The 15874-nt window shown below is 40.9% G+C and overlaps 1 protein-coding gene across 1 annotated transcript in view; it reads left to right on the top strand.

The window, feature by feature from the left end:
- The window catches only part of MED25 (mediator complex subunit 25), a 113915-nt gene that overhangs the window by 23925 nt on the left and 74116 nt on the right, over window positions 1-15874 (top strand). The window contains exons 3-5 of the mRNA XM_089671590.1: window positions 2787-2832; window positions 2922-3046; window positions 6754-6852. Coding sequence (XP_089527716.1) covers window positions 2787-2832; window positions 2922-3046; window positions 6754-6852 — 270 coding nt within the window. The remainder of the gene's footprint in view (window positions 1-2786; window positions 2833-2921; window positions 3047-6753; window positions 6853-15874) is intronic.

Here is a 15874-nt window from a genome sequence, read left to right as displayed (position 1 = left end):
ATGCAAAACATAAGGAGATCGAGGGCCCTGCTCTTTCGAGCTTACAATCTAGGAACTGATAAATTATATTGATTCTATACAAGAGACTCTTGAGTAACTTACTCATTACTTATTCTACAGACTACAAGACACTTGTTGTTCCAGTGTAGAGATTCTGCAATGTCTGGATGTACTTTGGAGATCCTTTATAAGGACATACTGTGTATTGTTTTTAGATCATGTAGGTGCATGGGTATAATATATTATTGTGGGCTATTAACTATTTAAGGCTACAGTGGAGTACCATATGGTCCTGATACACGTAATATTTTTTGTGGGTTTAGACTCAGGGATTCCTATCTTAAGGTGCAATAGGTGAACTGTTGTAGTTTGTACGGTTTTTAGCAACATTTTGGGGCAATAATATTTGTATTTGGGTGGATTAACAAGGGGTTTTATGTAATTTATCTCTTCTACATGTAAAGCATTTTGAAAAGAAGTTTAAGTATATCATTTGATTTGTATATGTGGTTAACATAATATATTGGGTATATACATTTACACATAAGGCATTTTGGATAATGGTATGAGTGTATTATTTTATTTGTATGTGTGAGCAACCTAATCCTTAGGTATATAAATTCATTTAATAGCCAGTTCAAGTGGGATGGGTTACTTGTTTGTGTTTTACCAAGGGTACAGCCCTACATATTCACTTAAAAATACATTTTAATACCGTGTTTTGCACAGTTTTTTAGCACTTTACCTTTCCATCTCATTTACAGTAAGTCTAAAAACTATTTAATATTCAAACAATTTGTAATGCAGGAAGCATTTTTTTTTTCTTTGTAATTGGGATACCTGTTTTATATTCTGTTAATAGTGGATGTATGTATATATGTTTGTATTTTTGTAGCCCAGGAAAGGTGTTCACTTAGAACCCCCCCAAAATGCTTAGGCTTTTAATTTTCAGATATTCTATTTTGAGAAATATTGGACTCTCAACCTTTTGGGGTGGTAATTTGGATTTTTTCCAAAACACGTCCCAGAGGCCTTTTTGCACATTAGAGCTGCTTACCTGAGTCAGTCCATTCCACACTGCAAGAGTAAACCCAATTTGGATCTAGTGTTTCCAACCCATTCCCTTTTGTGAAGCTCTAAAAAAGGTCCTTTTTGACAGGATCTCCTTATTCCACAGTATAAAGTTCCTCTTGAACCAACTAGCTGTCTATATGGATTGTCCCATATTTAGATGTTTCAATGCTCCAAAAAAAGACTTCTGCACATTTTACTGCTATGTGAAATCCAGATGCATTCAAATTAAAGAAGTTATGAAATACTTGACAGCAAGAATAAAGAATACTCTTGACAAATCTCATTTTGGAGTCCTTCAATGTTTCTGGAATAACATAATAGAGGTTCTTAGAAATGTGCTCACCTTGAAGAGCATACATGCTTGTTTTTGCAATGTTTAGTTATATGCACAATGTATTGGCCTATGGCGGTTTGGTCTTTCCCCCTACCTTCCTGAAAGAGTTTGGTTGATGATTTTAACAAGTTTCTTCTGTCCCACTCATCCAATGTTTGCTACTTCATGAGAAACACATTCTGGTTTATCCTTTCCTCTGCAAGAATAGTCTATGAACCAAACAAATCTTACCCATGCAGAGATGTACAGTATATATTTTAATTTAACTGGTACAGTTCCATGACAACCTGGACTTTCTTTCAAAGATTTTAAAGTGTTTTGTTGCATGTCTTCTGTGAGCAGTGTTAAAGGTTTTGAAAACATCTGACATTAAAAATGAACAAATAACATCTTTCTATAGTGTGTACTTGCCATGATCCAATGCACCTGCTGTGATTTCTGCCTGCTCTGTCATGCCTGTATCTTTTGTAATTCACTTTGACAGTCTATGCTGACAATAAGCAATCCCTGAAGATGGACAACATCCCCCCCCCAGCACAGCAGGTGATTGACAGCCTCAGCTGTGTATGTTTCCCTATGAAACCATGTAGAGGGGGTGTGTTCTTTCACTCCACTCAGGTCTGAGATTACACTCTGCTCTCTGCTGTATGCTGTGCAGTGTGTGTGACCTCCAATCCGTCTTCTAGAGCTCAGAAATGCTGTGTAAAATGTGTGCTTTAGGACGTTGTAGAGAAGTGAGGACTGCAGATATACAAGTAGAGCTAATGTGGGAGGATTAGTTTCATCTCTGTGTATCACCAGATGCTAGGTACTTCACTGGGTATATGTAAGGGTTTACAACCACTTTAACATGACGTTTGGTGTACCAGAGGACATGTTATAACTTCCAGTTGTAAAAGATGTTAATGTTCTGCACTTCATTTTAGTATAAAAGAATGATTAAGGGCTTGTTCACACCATAGTGCAGAGACTTTAGTTTTTTTTGCACACATTCTGCAATTGCACAATAAAATCAATAGTTCTCTATGTGCCGTGTTCACGCCACAACACTAGCAACACGTGCAGATTTTTTCTGCGAAGGAATCTGCAACATGTATAAAACTCATTGAAGCACGCATGAAAACTGATGTCTCTGCAAGTGAAATCTGCGCATCAGTTTCCATCTGTTTTTTTGCGCGTATGGTGTGAACGAGGCCTAATAAAAATACATTTAAAAATTCTTGCATTAGTTGGCTCAAAGGAGATTGTGTTTGTTGTGTGTTTTTTTTTTTATTTTTATTTATTTTTCTTACATAACAGAAATTTCCTTTTAAACATTCAGAACCACTGCATTGATCCTAGATCTTTGTTATTATCTATCTTTTTTGTATTTCTTCAGATATTTCAATGGTGGTCCTCCAGCAGAAACCGATTTCGGAGGCGATGTGAGTTGATTTATTGCTTTCATAAATGAGACAGATCTGCAGACTGTCTATATCTGAATTTATTCACCTGGTTATGCTTTGTTTTGCAGTATGGTGGCACACAGTATAGCCTCGTGGTCTTCAATACTGTGGATTGTGCCCCGGAGTCTTATGTTCAGTGTCACGCCCCTACCAGCAGCGCTTATGAGTTTGTTCAGTGGCTTGACAGCATCCAGTAAGATTTACCTATGTTCATTTACTTGAGTATGCTTGCTTATATTATATCCTCTGTATATAACAGGCAAAATATTATAAGTGCCTCAACATAACACTGGATAGGAATCCTTACGTACATTAGTTCTTCTTTTGAAAGCAATTAGGGCAACCCTGTCAGGAACTTCGCTCTGTGGCAGATGTTCTGGCACTCCTCCTATCCTGCACTTCCAGGTATGTAGAGTAGTGCCCCATACCCCCCTTCCCCCATTGGCTGCTGTGGTTTGATGAGTCCTAGGAGTCAAATAGCATCGGCATCTAGAGCTCTGTCATAGAGCAAAGTTTCTTCAGACTCGCCAATGAACAAGTAATTATGAAACTGTTTTCTTCATATGCTTTTGGACTTGACCCAACTACCTACCTTAACTAACCCCTCTAAGACCCAGCTTAGAGGGTGCCTGTGAAGCTAAATTATGGGAGCTGCAATTGCTGAATTGTATTTATTTTGGAAAGCTCTCTTTCTGATCATGGTTTCACCAGCTGGTTTAAAAAATGTTTAAGTTTTCAAGATGGGAGTTCAAATTCACCTGCCAACATACTTGTTAGTGCGTAAGTGTGACGGAGGTGTAGGTAGGACAAAACACATGCGGAGAGCAGTGGGCACACAAGGTTTTTATTGAGGGATTTGGGACACTTGATTGGTGCAGCAAGGGTTAAGTTCAGGGCACATAGCAGAGGGACAGTTCAGACAGGTAATGGGTAAAGTCCAGGCTACAACTGGGCAGTTCAGACAGACAATGGGTGAGTCCGGGCACACAGCAGAAGGACAGGCTGGCAGGCAAAGATAATCCGGGCACAGCAGAAGGGCAGTTCAAGCAAAGATAATCCGGGCAAAGCAGAGGGGCAGTTCAGGCAAAGATAATCCGGGCGCAGCAGAGGGGAAGGCTGGCAGGCAAAGATAATCCGGGCAAAGCAGAGGGGCAGGCTGGCAGGCAAAGATAATCCGGGCGCAGCAGAGGGGCAGGCTGGCAGGCAAAGATAATCCGGGCGCAGCAGAGGGGCAGGCTGGCAGACAACGGGTAATCCGAGCACTCCGCAGCAGGCAGGCTTGCAGGGGCACTCAGCTTGCAGGGTCTTGGCTGTAGGGTCTGGCCACAGCTCAGACCTCTCACAGCACTCTGTCACATGAGCAGGGAATGATCTCCCCGCTCGGGTCCTGCTTCGGTCTTTTATCGCTGGAGCAGGACGCTTCCTGGTTGCAACGGCCGGCCTGGTGTCGGGTTTCTGGGGCAACAAGCCCCGCTCCCTCACTCCAGTCACGCACAGGGAGGGCGGCCTTTGTCTCTGGCGGGCGCAGAGCACGGGAACCTCGGGGCCGCGCTGTGGCTGCCAAGACAAGGGGAGGGGGGCGCGCGGAGACACCCAGACACCCAGGTGGCCTGCATGTGGGGAATCCACATGCAGGCACAGCAGGGTGGCAGACTCATTGGCGCCCAACCAAGGAGAGCTACGAACCTCACTGCAGGGGGCAGATCCCTGGCGCCCAGCACACCACTATGTGGGCTATGTGCAGGCACAGGGACATGCAATGGGGAAGAGAGGGAGTGATGGGGGGGGGGGGGGGGGAAATGTGACCGTAAGCTTAAAGGATAAGTTCACCTTTTATAGAAAAAAGAAAAAATGCACATATTTTTACAGAAAAAAAAGTGAAATTCTTTTTTTTTTTTTTTTTTTCTGCAGGAGTCTTACACCCACAATCAGTGGATCACAGGAGTAATGTCAAATGTCTGCAGACACGTCCTGCAGCTTTCAGCCCGTACCTTCATACAATCTAAACCCCTATTCAATCAGTGCAACACACCCTAAAATAATATGATAGTTCTCTACGTAGTTGCTGCTTAAACACTGTTAGAGACTTCACAACACCTGTGCAAAATGAATAACAATAAAGTGTAGTTTAACAGACTAATATCTCATATAAAAATAAATATTAAACCGTAGTTAAAGTCCCATGAAAAAGTCTCTTATAACACCACTGTGCAATGTGTATAAATAATGTGTGTATAAATCTTCTCTCTTCTTCGGTACCGACCATGCCACTACCGTTAGGGGAAAAACCTGCTCACCTCACTTTATGACCTCATCAATAGGTCATTATGCGCTCAACATGTGGACAGACTTGTGTACACCCTATGGGGTCCTCCTCCAGCTCCTCACCCAGCACCGCTACAGTATACGTTCCTCCAGCTCTCATATAATATGTTTTATGGAAAACAGAAAAGTGGAACCATAGTGCTCTCTATTCATAAAACCATTTATTAGCGCCCAGAGTAAAAACACTTACAAAATGTAAGAAACAAGCCAGCATATAATATATCATTTTGTTACATGACTCACCGCCTCACTCTCCCAGATGGTCATCAGTCTGAAACCTCTAGGGCCCAGCTCCCCCCACCTACACGTGCCACACCCCATATTTGGGCCTCCTTAGTATACACAGTGGTGTTATAAGAGACTTTTGTTATGGGACTTTAAGTATTTTTTTATATTTATTTTTATATGAGATAGTTTGTTGCGCTACACTTTATTTTCATACCTCCATACAAGCTGTCAGTTTAAAAGCTGCAGGGCTTGTGCATGAACTACAAGAGCACTCATCAGCACCCTCGCGGTTCATTTAGAACTACATCCCATCTGTTGCAGTGGAAGATGGGACTTGTAGTTCATTCACAGGAAACTGTGAGTGAATGATGCAGCGGTGTGGGTGGAGCCTGTTCAGCCTTGCTCTTTTCAAAAATTGGCAGTGTGTTCAGGGAGAAGTACTCCCGCCAGCTGTCATTGGGGGAGGAGGAGGATCAGGGGAAGAGGCGGAAGAGCTGGAACATGTTATGTGTTCCACCCTAAATATGGGTGGAACATATACCATGCTCCAAAAGTGCACTTATCTTTTAAGATCAAAATAGGAGCTTCAGAGCCTGAACTTTGGAAAACAATTAATCATCTGCAGCTGCTTTATATCTAATTGTTCATGCTTAAAGCAAAGAGGTTTGATGTGTCGTATCCAGTATCATGGCACACATAGGGGGCTGTTTTATAAATTATTTTATACAACTTGCAGGCAGCCTCAACCCAAGGTTTACACATTGAACACATCTTGTTTGAAAACCTTTGTCAATAAAACCTCATAAAGGATAGGTTCACCTTTAAAACATATTACACCCATAGTTAGCATTTCCCCCTCCCTCACCCCTTGAGATCACGCCCCCCCCTGCTCCCGGTGCGGCAGGTAGAAGCTCCACTGTCACATCTATCACACTGGTGCAGCTGTGTGGGGCTCTAGAGTACCCACTGCTTATATTATCGGGGTGTTTCGATTTACAGTGGCATTCAGTTAGTGTGCAAAGCCACTGTACGAAGTGCCTTTTTAAAAGGGTAAACGGACAGCAAGCTAAATGCTGATATCTTTCCCCGTTTATTGTGGGAGGTATGTTATTCCATCATATTATCCCAAAGCTGTTCCTTATGCGGGTATACCGACAACAGACTCTTGGACTTGTTCAATAAGGCATCCAAAGAAGAGTGAGATTTAAAATGCAGCATCTGTAGAATTCAGCTGAACATAACCAATTACGAGAAGTCTTAGAAGAAATAAAAGTTGATTTCTGAATGTTTTTCTGGTTGTTATTTTACTTTAAAGTGGAGCATTCAGCTGTTTTGCTCTTTCTGCAGGTTTATGGGTGGCGGTGGCGAGAGCTGCAGCCTTATCGCTGAGGGACTTAGCACTGCTCTGCAGCTTTTTGATGACTTCAAGAAGATGAGAGAACAGATGTGAGTTGCACAAAACACCCCTTTTTTTTTTTTTTTTCTTTTATTTAGTATAATATTGTGTTTTTGAGGGGGGGGGGGACAAATGGCACACATTATGGGTTTGATAACTGGAGAGTAGAAACAAATTATTCTGAACATTTCAATGCTAGTGGAGCAATAATGTACATTTTGAAAGAAAATATGCCATCACCACCTGAACCAGGGACAATGGTCCCTTCATCCTGACCTCTTCACCCTCCTGTGTCAGAAATGGGGGACTCCAGATGTGGACATCCTGGCCTGCAGTTTCAACAAGCTACTGAAGTCACCAAAACAGTTGGTGATTCTCATTGAACAAACTGGCCCAGAAGGGGTATCTCTGACTTACTAGGCATTTCCACCTTACTCCTTGAAATGCCATGTTACTAAAAATATACTACTGTACCAGGAAATCAAATTTCGGGTGGCTTTTCATCCCTAGAAATTTCTCTGTACCTCGCATTCTGGCCTTCTTACAGTGGGGACTTGAGGAGAATTTGTACTCTTAAGGAACAGGTGTTGGTACTAATTATCTGTTCTGGAGGCCTTTTGGCTTTTCTTTCCCTTGGTTGATCTCTCCTGCAAAGTGGCCTTTTTGGTGGCCGTAGTGGCTGTCTAATGCAAAGTTTGTTTCCTGATTCCTCAGGAAATAGAGGATGTTGTCCTTCCTTCTTTGTTCCCTGCTCCAAAACATGCAAAATAAATTGCTGTCCATTGTCTAAAAAGTGGTCTGAGCTATCAGGGTCTGTCACCCACAGCCTCTATTTGAAAAACAGACTTACTCTTTCTATTGCCAACAGGGTCTTGTAAAGGACAGAAAAAACAGAGGGCGCACAGGCCTAGTGCATTACCATAAAAAATGTTTAATAAAAAATAAAGTATGTGTTGTACTCACAAACGACAATATAGTCTAGGCACATCATAAAGAACAGCTGGGTCAACACCGCACTGAGTAACAGTCCGCAATAGGGAATATAGACATCCAAAAGGCTGACGCGTTTCGAGGACTTGCCTCTTCCTCAGGGCTCTTCCCCGGTCCATTTGAGGGCAGCAAGGTGTGCATGTTCCAGGACATTCCTTATGTGGTTGTAGCCTGCATCGAGTCCATCCCCAAGCGCAGGAGCATTTGTGTTTGCTGGTTCTTGTAAAGGACACCCTGCTTCTAAGCCTGTTTGTTTCAGAGACCACTGGACTTTCATTCCTTGTTTTAGACCTTTGTATAGGAAGTCTGCTATGTAACGCTCTGTGTTTGTTTCTCTGTGACTCCATGGAATCTTAACCTTGTCCTCTTTGCACTTTAAAGATCACAGTTGAACCCATTACTGTCATCCTTCTCTCTGCTGTGAGTCTCAAGGTGGTCTTTCTTGTACTCTGAGGCAAATGGCTGAACATGCAGCTTTATTCTGTTTTTGCATAGGTCCAGGTATTGTTGCGGCCCAGAACTTCCCTGTTGCCTAAGGTAGTTCATTTATTTCACCTCAACCAGAACATTGTTCTTTCTTCCCTCTATCTGGTGGAACTTGACTGAAAGGATATTTCCTTTCATTGTTTTGATGTGGTTCAGGCTATATCTCACTTAATGCTTCCTTTAGGAAGGCTAATTTCCTTTTTGTAACCCTGGGTGTACCCTGTAAGGGTGATCTGGCTTCTCATTTGACTATCTCTGCATAGCTCAGGGAGACCTCCTTCCAAACTATAATGGTCTCAAAGGTCGATTTCCACCCTTTCCCTTTAAGGCGCACTTTACTAGACCTTTGAGTGATTCTTGGTCTTCGTTGTCTGGATGTGGCTCGGGCTGTGAAAGTCTGTGTCTCGGCCACTGTTTCCTTTACGAAAACTGATTTTAGTTTTGTAACCCCAGATGGACTACATATGAGTGCTTTGGTTTCTCGTTCTGCTATCTTTAGGTGACTTAGGCAGACCATTATTCAAGCTTATGATCTCAGATCAGTTTCCAGCCCTCCCTTCCCCCTAAACAGATAGTGGAGTCTGTTCACACCTGGCTACCTCTGATCTGCTGTGCCTAAATAGAGGGGAACAGAGTCTCAAGTCCGTTTACACTCACCTGTCCATAGGAGTGCATGAACCTCCTGATCAGGTTTGCCTGAAAATTTGACAGGTGAACCTGATCAAAACGCCCATCTGAAAGGGGCCTTCTCCTTGCTGTAGACTGACATCAGGAAGCAAAAGTCCTTCCTCTACCAAGAAGGCCACGTCTACTCAGAGACACGGTGCAAAACAAAGCATGGTAAGTTAGTAATGAGAAAAGATCATCTGCAGGGAGACCGTAGACAACAATGGTAACTTTCCCCCTGCCTGCCTTTTCAGGGAGTGCTGCCAGAGATCATGTCTCTTTTAAGCTAGCTCAATTAGAAGTGCCATGGTTAGCAAAATACCCTATCTACAACATCGAACCGCTTGGGTTGTATGGATATATCATCCACCTGCTCTGCTCTGAACAGCAGAAGATCAGCTCACAAATTCTCTACTGATAGCAACACACAATCCGCTTCGTGTAAAAGGGGCCTGTAGGGACTGAAGTGCCTAGGCATACCAGGAAGTGCACTGATTTTTTTCAGTAGGAATATTAGACAAAAGGTAAATTTTTTTTTTTTTTTAAGAGTACTGTTTAGGAATACAAATTCTTACATTTTCCTTGTAACATAGCAAATCCTCACTTTGTTCTGTTCCACTTTTAAGCTTTATGCCTAACACAACTTCCTTCTCAGAGAAGGTGTGCTTACTACAACAGCAAAATTATAAAGAAGTCTGTGACTCCTAAATACTTGAACTTATGAACCAAAGTCTACTAACAATGGATTGTTAGTTAATAAGGCTGTCAGTAATCTAGTCTTTCCTAATATGATGAACTCTTAAGGGCTGATTCACACCCATGCAGGGCATTAACGCATTCATATTAATGTGCTCTGCCTTAAGGCAGCTTATTCATTTTAAATGGGCTGTCTAAGGATCCCAGCACATAAAGTCACATCCAACCCTTTTTTTGCTAGTGCTGCTCAGCTACATTGCATTAAGACCCAAACACACGATAAGAAAATAGTTTGAAAATCTTCCTACGCGGAGTGATCGTACGATAATCTGATCATTTTAGTATACAGCTTTCGAGAGCCGATCACGACAGTTCGTGTGACAATAACTGAAGGGACAAGCGCAAAACTTTTTCTTGTACTATACTAGATCATATGATTTTTGTTTAATCAGTACAGTAGTCCTCTGAAAATACAATACATGACATCACTTCCAAAATTCTTCTCTGTCATATGAGAATTTTCTCAAGTTGTATAACCTCTTCATTTTCAGTATGGAAACTAGTATGCAAAAAAAAAAAAAAACGACAATCATTCATCAGATATTCTCATCGTGTGTACTAAGTATGTTGGGGTGCTATTCAACATAAATGGCAACTCAATGCACAAATGCATTCATAATGTGTTACCTGGATACATATGTGTGAACCGTTCCCTAAAGAGCTGTTGTAATCAGGGCCTGACAGTGGCATACATGCATCTTTGGTTTTTGTTTTTCATTGAAGAGTGAACGATCAGGGCCTGATCTAAACACATAGCAATTTGTGATCAATCTGTGTACAAGCGATCACAAACAATGTTTTCATCAGTAAAATATCAAATGCCACAACATGTATGGTATTGATCTGTACTTTACAATTGCTAGAAAATAATGATTGAAATTACAACCATTCATAAATGTAAATGATCATTGATCTCTGTTACTATTGGTTCTGGGCGCGCACACAGATGTTTAATTTAGCATTTAAAGTGATTGACAATACTCAGCCACATCTGATTAATGCAGAGGAGTCTAAATCAATCGAGCTCTCAAAATTGATCAAGTGAATTTTTCCTCTGCTTTTTGACATTTATTTGATGCAATCAGATTTGTTTATTAAAAAATTGAATGAATTTTTCAATCAAAAATTGAACCGTGTGGCCACCATTATGGAGATTTTCCATCAAGCTGGAAAATGTACCTTTGTGATATCGAATGTCACCGCTGTTTTGAGGCACTCCTTATCAGAAATTGCAATTCAGCTATGGCCAGATATATGCAAGTAAAGCTCAAAATAATCTTAGAAATCTTTGAATTAGTTTTTTTGTCATGCTTATGGGGGAAAAATTGACTAGATAATTAAACTACAATTAACAAGAAGCCTAAAAATCTGTAATTTTCATGCCCTATTTTCTCATCCCAAATTTTGCATAATAGATTATACAATGTAGATGTCTGTATAAAGGAGGAATGTGTTAAATTATGCAGCACCATCTTGTCAGCATTATTTTCCCTGCTGGAACTCAGTGCATACTAGATTATTTACCAGGTTATTGTTTCTGTTTACGTTTGGTGCCTTGTCCTATACCAAAAGATACTCCAGGTGTTTCTCAAGATTTTTATTAAGCATTGTATCCTAATCATTGTACAAAAAAGGACACATGCTTGATATTCATAGATCTTGGGTTATAGGCTGCTACCATCAGGTTAATGGCACTGGCAAAGTGTTTGAGGACACACACCCCCTTGGGTGTCCCCCCTATAATGCTAACCCACTCTGTGAGTCTTCTGTTTTTGCTAGTGTCCTGAAGTGATGGACCTTTTCTTCCTTTTATGGAGAAATCACTCTTTTTGTGTAACTAATTTTATTTTTTTATCAACTTTTTAATTGACTCTTCACTATTTTCAAATGAAACAATAAAAGCAGGGCATCTGAATCGGTGCATTCTTGGTAAAACCTTGGGAGCCATACCCAGGCCCACACTATGGGAGAAGCCTGTAATGTTGCCTGGGGTGCTTGATCCTGTTTTGGGCGCTCACCTTTGCACTTGGTACAATGTGTGTAGTTAGCTGCAGTTTTCTGTCCAGGGTAATAGTTTATTCCTATGGAACCAGGCCTTGAAGACTGTCCTAGGCTATGCCCTCTGAAGGATGAAGCCTGAACCCTGCATAGGAACCAGCGACATAGACAGGGTCACCCCGTTTATTGGATCATTACTGTAGTCCCATAGCAAGTATAAGACATCAGATCTATTACTTATTTTACACTGAATGTAAATCCTGAATTTTTTTCATACAGTGCATTCATAAGGTATTCAGGCATCCTTCAATTTTGTTATGTTGCAGCCTGATACTACAGTTGTTTAATTTTTTTTTTCCCCCCTTTAATCTGCACTCAGTAACCCATAATGACAAACTGAAAAGAGAATTTTAGAAATGTTTGTAAATGTATGAAAAAGGAAAAACTGAAGTATTCAAGCCCTTGCAACAACACTTAAAATCTATCTCAGGTGCCTCCCATTTCTCTCGATTATTGCTGAGATGTTTCTACACCTTAATTGGTAAATTACATTGATTGGACATGATTTGGAAAGGCACATACCTTTCTATAAAAGGCTCCACAGCTGACCATGCACACTGTATCAGAACAAAAGCCATGAGGTCAAAGGAACTGCCTCCGGAGCTTAGAGACAGGATTATTGCAAGGCACAGATCTGTGGAAGGCTACAAAAAGAATTTATGCTGCACTGAAGGTTCCCAAGAGTACAGTGACCCACAGTGGAGTAATTCTCAAATGGAAGATGTTTGGCACAACCAGAACTCCACCAAGAGCTGGTTGCCGGACCAAACTGAGCATTCGGGGGAGAAAGGCCTTAGCAAGAGAGGTAACCAAGAACCTGATGGCCACTCCCGAACTCCAAAGATCCTGTGTGGAGATGGGACACAATTTCAGAATTTGAGCCTGTCCTCAATGCAAAACACTTGAAAGCCTGCTTGAAGTTTGCAAAAAAGCTCTTGCAAACACCAGGCGTGCTTGACGTAAAGCTTTCAGCATTTTAAACAAATTTTAAATCGTGTATATCTCTGTATCACTCACTCTTAATTCTAACCCATTCTTTAAGCTTACTCACTTAACTCTTCCCTCGTCTAAAAACTAAAACTTAATCTAACTGGGCCCCTTTATACCTGTGCAGTGCATTAATCCAGTGCACGATAAAATGCATTATGCCGCACATTCTGTTGCATTGCTTTAACCACTTCAATACCGGGCACCTTTACCCCCTTCCTGCCCAGGCCAATTTTCAGGTTTCAGAGTTGTCGCACTTTGAATGACAATTGTGCGGTCATGCAACACTGTACCCATAAAAAAATTTAATCTTTTTTTTCACACAAATAGAACTTTCTTTTGGTGGTATGTAATCGCCACTGAGTTTTTTTTCATTTTTTGATAAATAAACAAAACCTGAAACTTTTGAAAAAAAACCCCACATTTTTCTTAATTTCGATATATAAAATTTTGCAAATAACATTTCTTCATAAATATAGGTCAAAATGTATTGTGCTACATTTCTTTGGTGAAAATACCCCAAATTAGTGTATATTGTTTAGTCTGTAGGAAAGTTATAGCTTCCACAAACCATGGGGTGTGTGGGATATATGTATGTGTGTGTATGTATATGTGTGTGTATATATGTATACACACACACACACACACAAAATATATATATATATATAAAAATAACAATCGGCAATACAATTTTACCATAGTAACATTGAACTACTCTGGGCAAGTGATCAGGATTTTGTTTTTTTACACATTATGATTGTTAATACCAATGTATTTCATTCATATTTGCAATCATTGTTACTGAATGAAACTGATTCATTCAGTCTTTTGTTGTGATTAGCTGTGGTTGGGCAAAGGTCATCGCATGATACAGATTGGCTGTGATTGGCTTGACCAATCACAGCTAACACAGTTGTATACAATGAATGGCATGACATGAAGTCATCCATTGTATACAATTGACGTGATCTGCTGTGATTGGTCACAATGGTCACATGACACTAGCAAGTGTAGTGATATGTCATTGGCTGTGTCCCGTGGACATAGGCGTGACAGATTGCGTGGCCGCATGAGCGGCTCCTTTTGACAGGACATCATATGACGCCCAGTCACAAGGAGGAGTGTCCCGCCTGGCCGTCAGTCTGCAATAGGCTGGGCAGGAAGGTGTTAGGGCAGTTAAATTTATTTTGAATGGGCTGCCAAAGCACCTTAACACCCAAAAAAACAGTCCTGGTCCTATTTTCTTGATGCAGGGCACCATAAGGCACAGTAGTGTGTTACCTTGCATTACATTGCACTGTAATTCAGGCTTGTTGCAACAAACTGATGCATGCTACAATACCTTGCTTTAGCGCAATGCAAAGCTGTGAAAACAATCGCGCTTTTTTTTATATACAACTTTCCCCAATGTGTTCCGGTTTCCCTTCCTGCGTTGTGCACATTCTATATATTCTTTGTTTGGTGACTCCAACAAAATGTTCCAATGCCTTGTGTGTTGGCATGACTGCTTGGACCTATGCCAAGAAAGGGTGAGGATACTTCAATTGTGAAAGTATTGTCACGTTCAAAAAAAAGTGTCTGTAGGTACACTTTGCTGGTAGGATTGCTAGGAATTCATTACTGAAAGAAACAAATATAGAAGAAAGGATTAAGATTAAATCTGATCTAAACTCTCTGTCAACATGAACTATTTATAATCCTTATGATGCTAGTATCAATAAATAGGAAAGTAGGAATGTTGCTTCCTGGTTTCTGGCCTAGGAAAATGATGTCATATATTCCATGAGTCTTCATGGGCATTTTTTTTTTCTTTCATCTGTGGTAAGGGGGAGTGGCTTTCTCAGCTAAGCACACCCTCCTACCTTCATGCCTGAGTTTAAGTGCACATGTATTCCAGGAAATAAATGCAATAGGAATCCTCTACCTTTACTCAAGATGACCGTGGCTAGAATGTGAAGAGGATGTTTTTCAAAGGAATTTCTCAACAAAATATAGTATGGAGACATGGAGGGATTGCTTTGAATAATACAAATGAATCAAATAGTGTTTTTGGTTTTTAGCATTCAGTTACACTTCGGTTTCGCTTTAGGCTTTTGAAATTATGATTAACCATTACTAACCATTAACCCTTAATTCAGCCTTAATAATTTACCTAACATTAAAGCATAAAAAAAGTAATATATTGCAGTATACCAGTCCCTGAATGTTGTATTGTTCAAGCTAAGGACATTTTTCAGCAATCCAGAAAATACGTTCTGATCTTCTCAGAAATACAGTGTCGTTGTCACTGCCTGTGAGTTGTTTGCAGAAGCATCCTTATCTTTGTTGTGTCCAGCCTGTGTAACAACCATGGCTCCTTCTATAGATACAGTGGAGAAATGAGAGTAGAAAACAATCAGTAAGGTGAAAGTAAAACGCAAAAAATGAATAACGAAAACAAATGTAGCCATCACATCCAAGAACTGGCAAACTACAATATATTCTTGTTTTAAGATTTAGATACGATTTAAAAATTCAGTTTAAAGCAGTGTAAATCCCAAAACCAAAAATGTAATATATTGCATCTTACCAATCCTTATATGTGTGGCTGCATTAGTTTTCGTTTTGTTTTTTTTCCTTCCCGAATGATGACTACAGCGCGGTTGTCCAGTTCTGGGAGGGCGTCATAACATCCTTCCAGAATGCGCCCAGGGCACACACCCAGCGATCTCCGTGATCATTGTGTCCTATGGACACAGCTGATCACGTAATGTGGTAAAAGGCCAATCACAGCGACCTTTTACCATGTGATCAGCTGTGCCCAATGACACCGCAGATCACTAGTAAATGCAGTTGCCGGTTATTGGCTGCACTTTCTTCACGCTGTCACAGTGTGAGAAAATTACTGCAGATAACCGGCAATTGTCAGAGGACGGATTGGCACCGATCATCAGGGCACTGATGATCAGTGCCCAACTGTGCCACCCACCAGTGCTGCCGACCTGTGCCCAGCAGTGTCACCCACCTGTGTCCAGCAGTGCTGCCAGTCAATGTCACCTATCAGTGTCCATCAGTGCTGCCTATCAGTGCAGCCTCATCAACGCACATCAGTGAAGGCAAAAAATTACCTGTTTGCAAAATTTTATAATA

Source organism: Staurois parvus, unplaced genomic scaffold (assembly GCF_062004578.1).
Source record: "Staurois parvus isolate SC_StPar_1 unplaced genomic scaffold, SC_StPar_1.0 ptg000108l, whole genome shotgun sequence".
Lineage (NCBI taxonomy): Eukaryota > Metazoa > Chordata > Amphibia > Anura > Ranidae > Staurois > Staurois parvus.
Note: the sequence above shows the minus strand (reverse complement) of the source record. Positions and strands in the feature narration are given on the sequence as shown.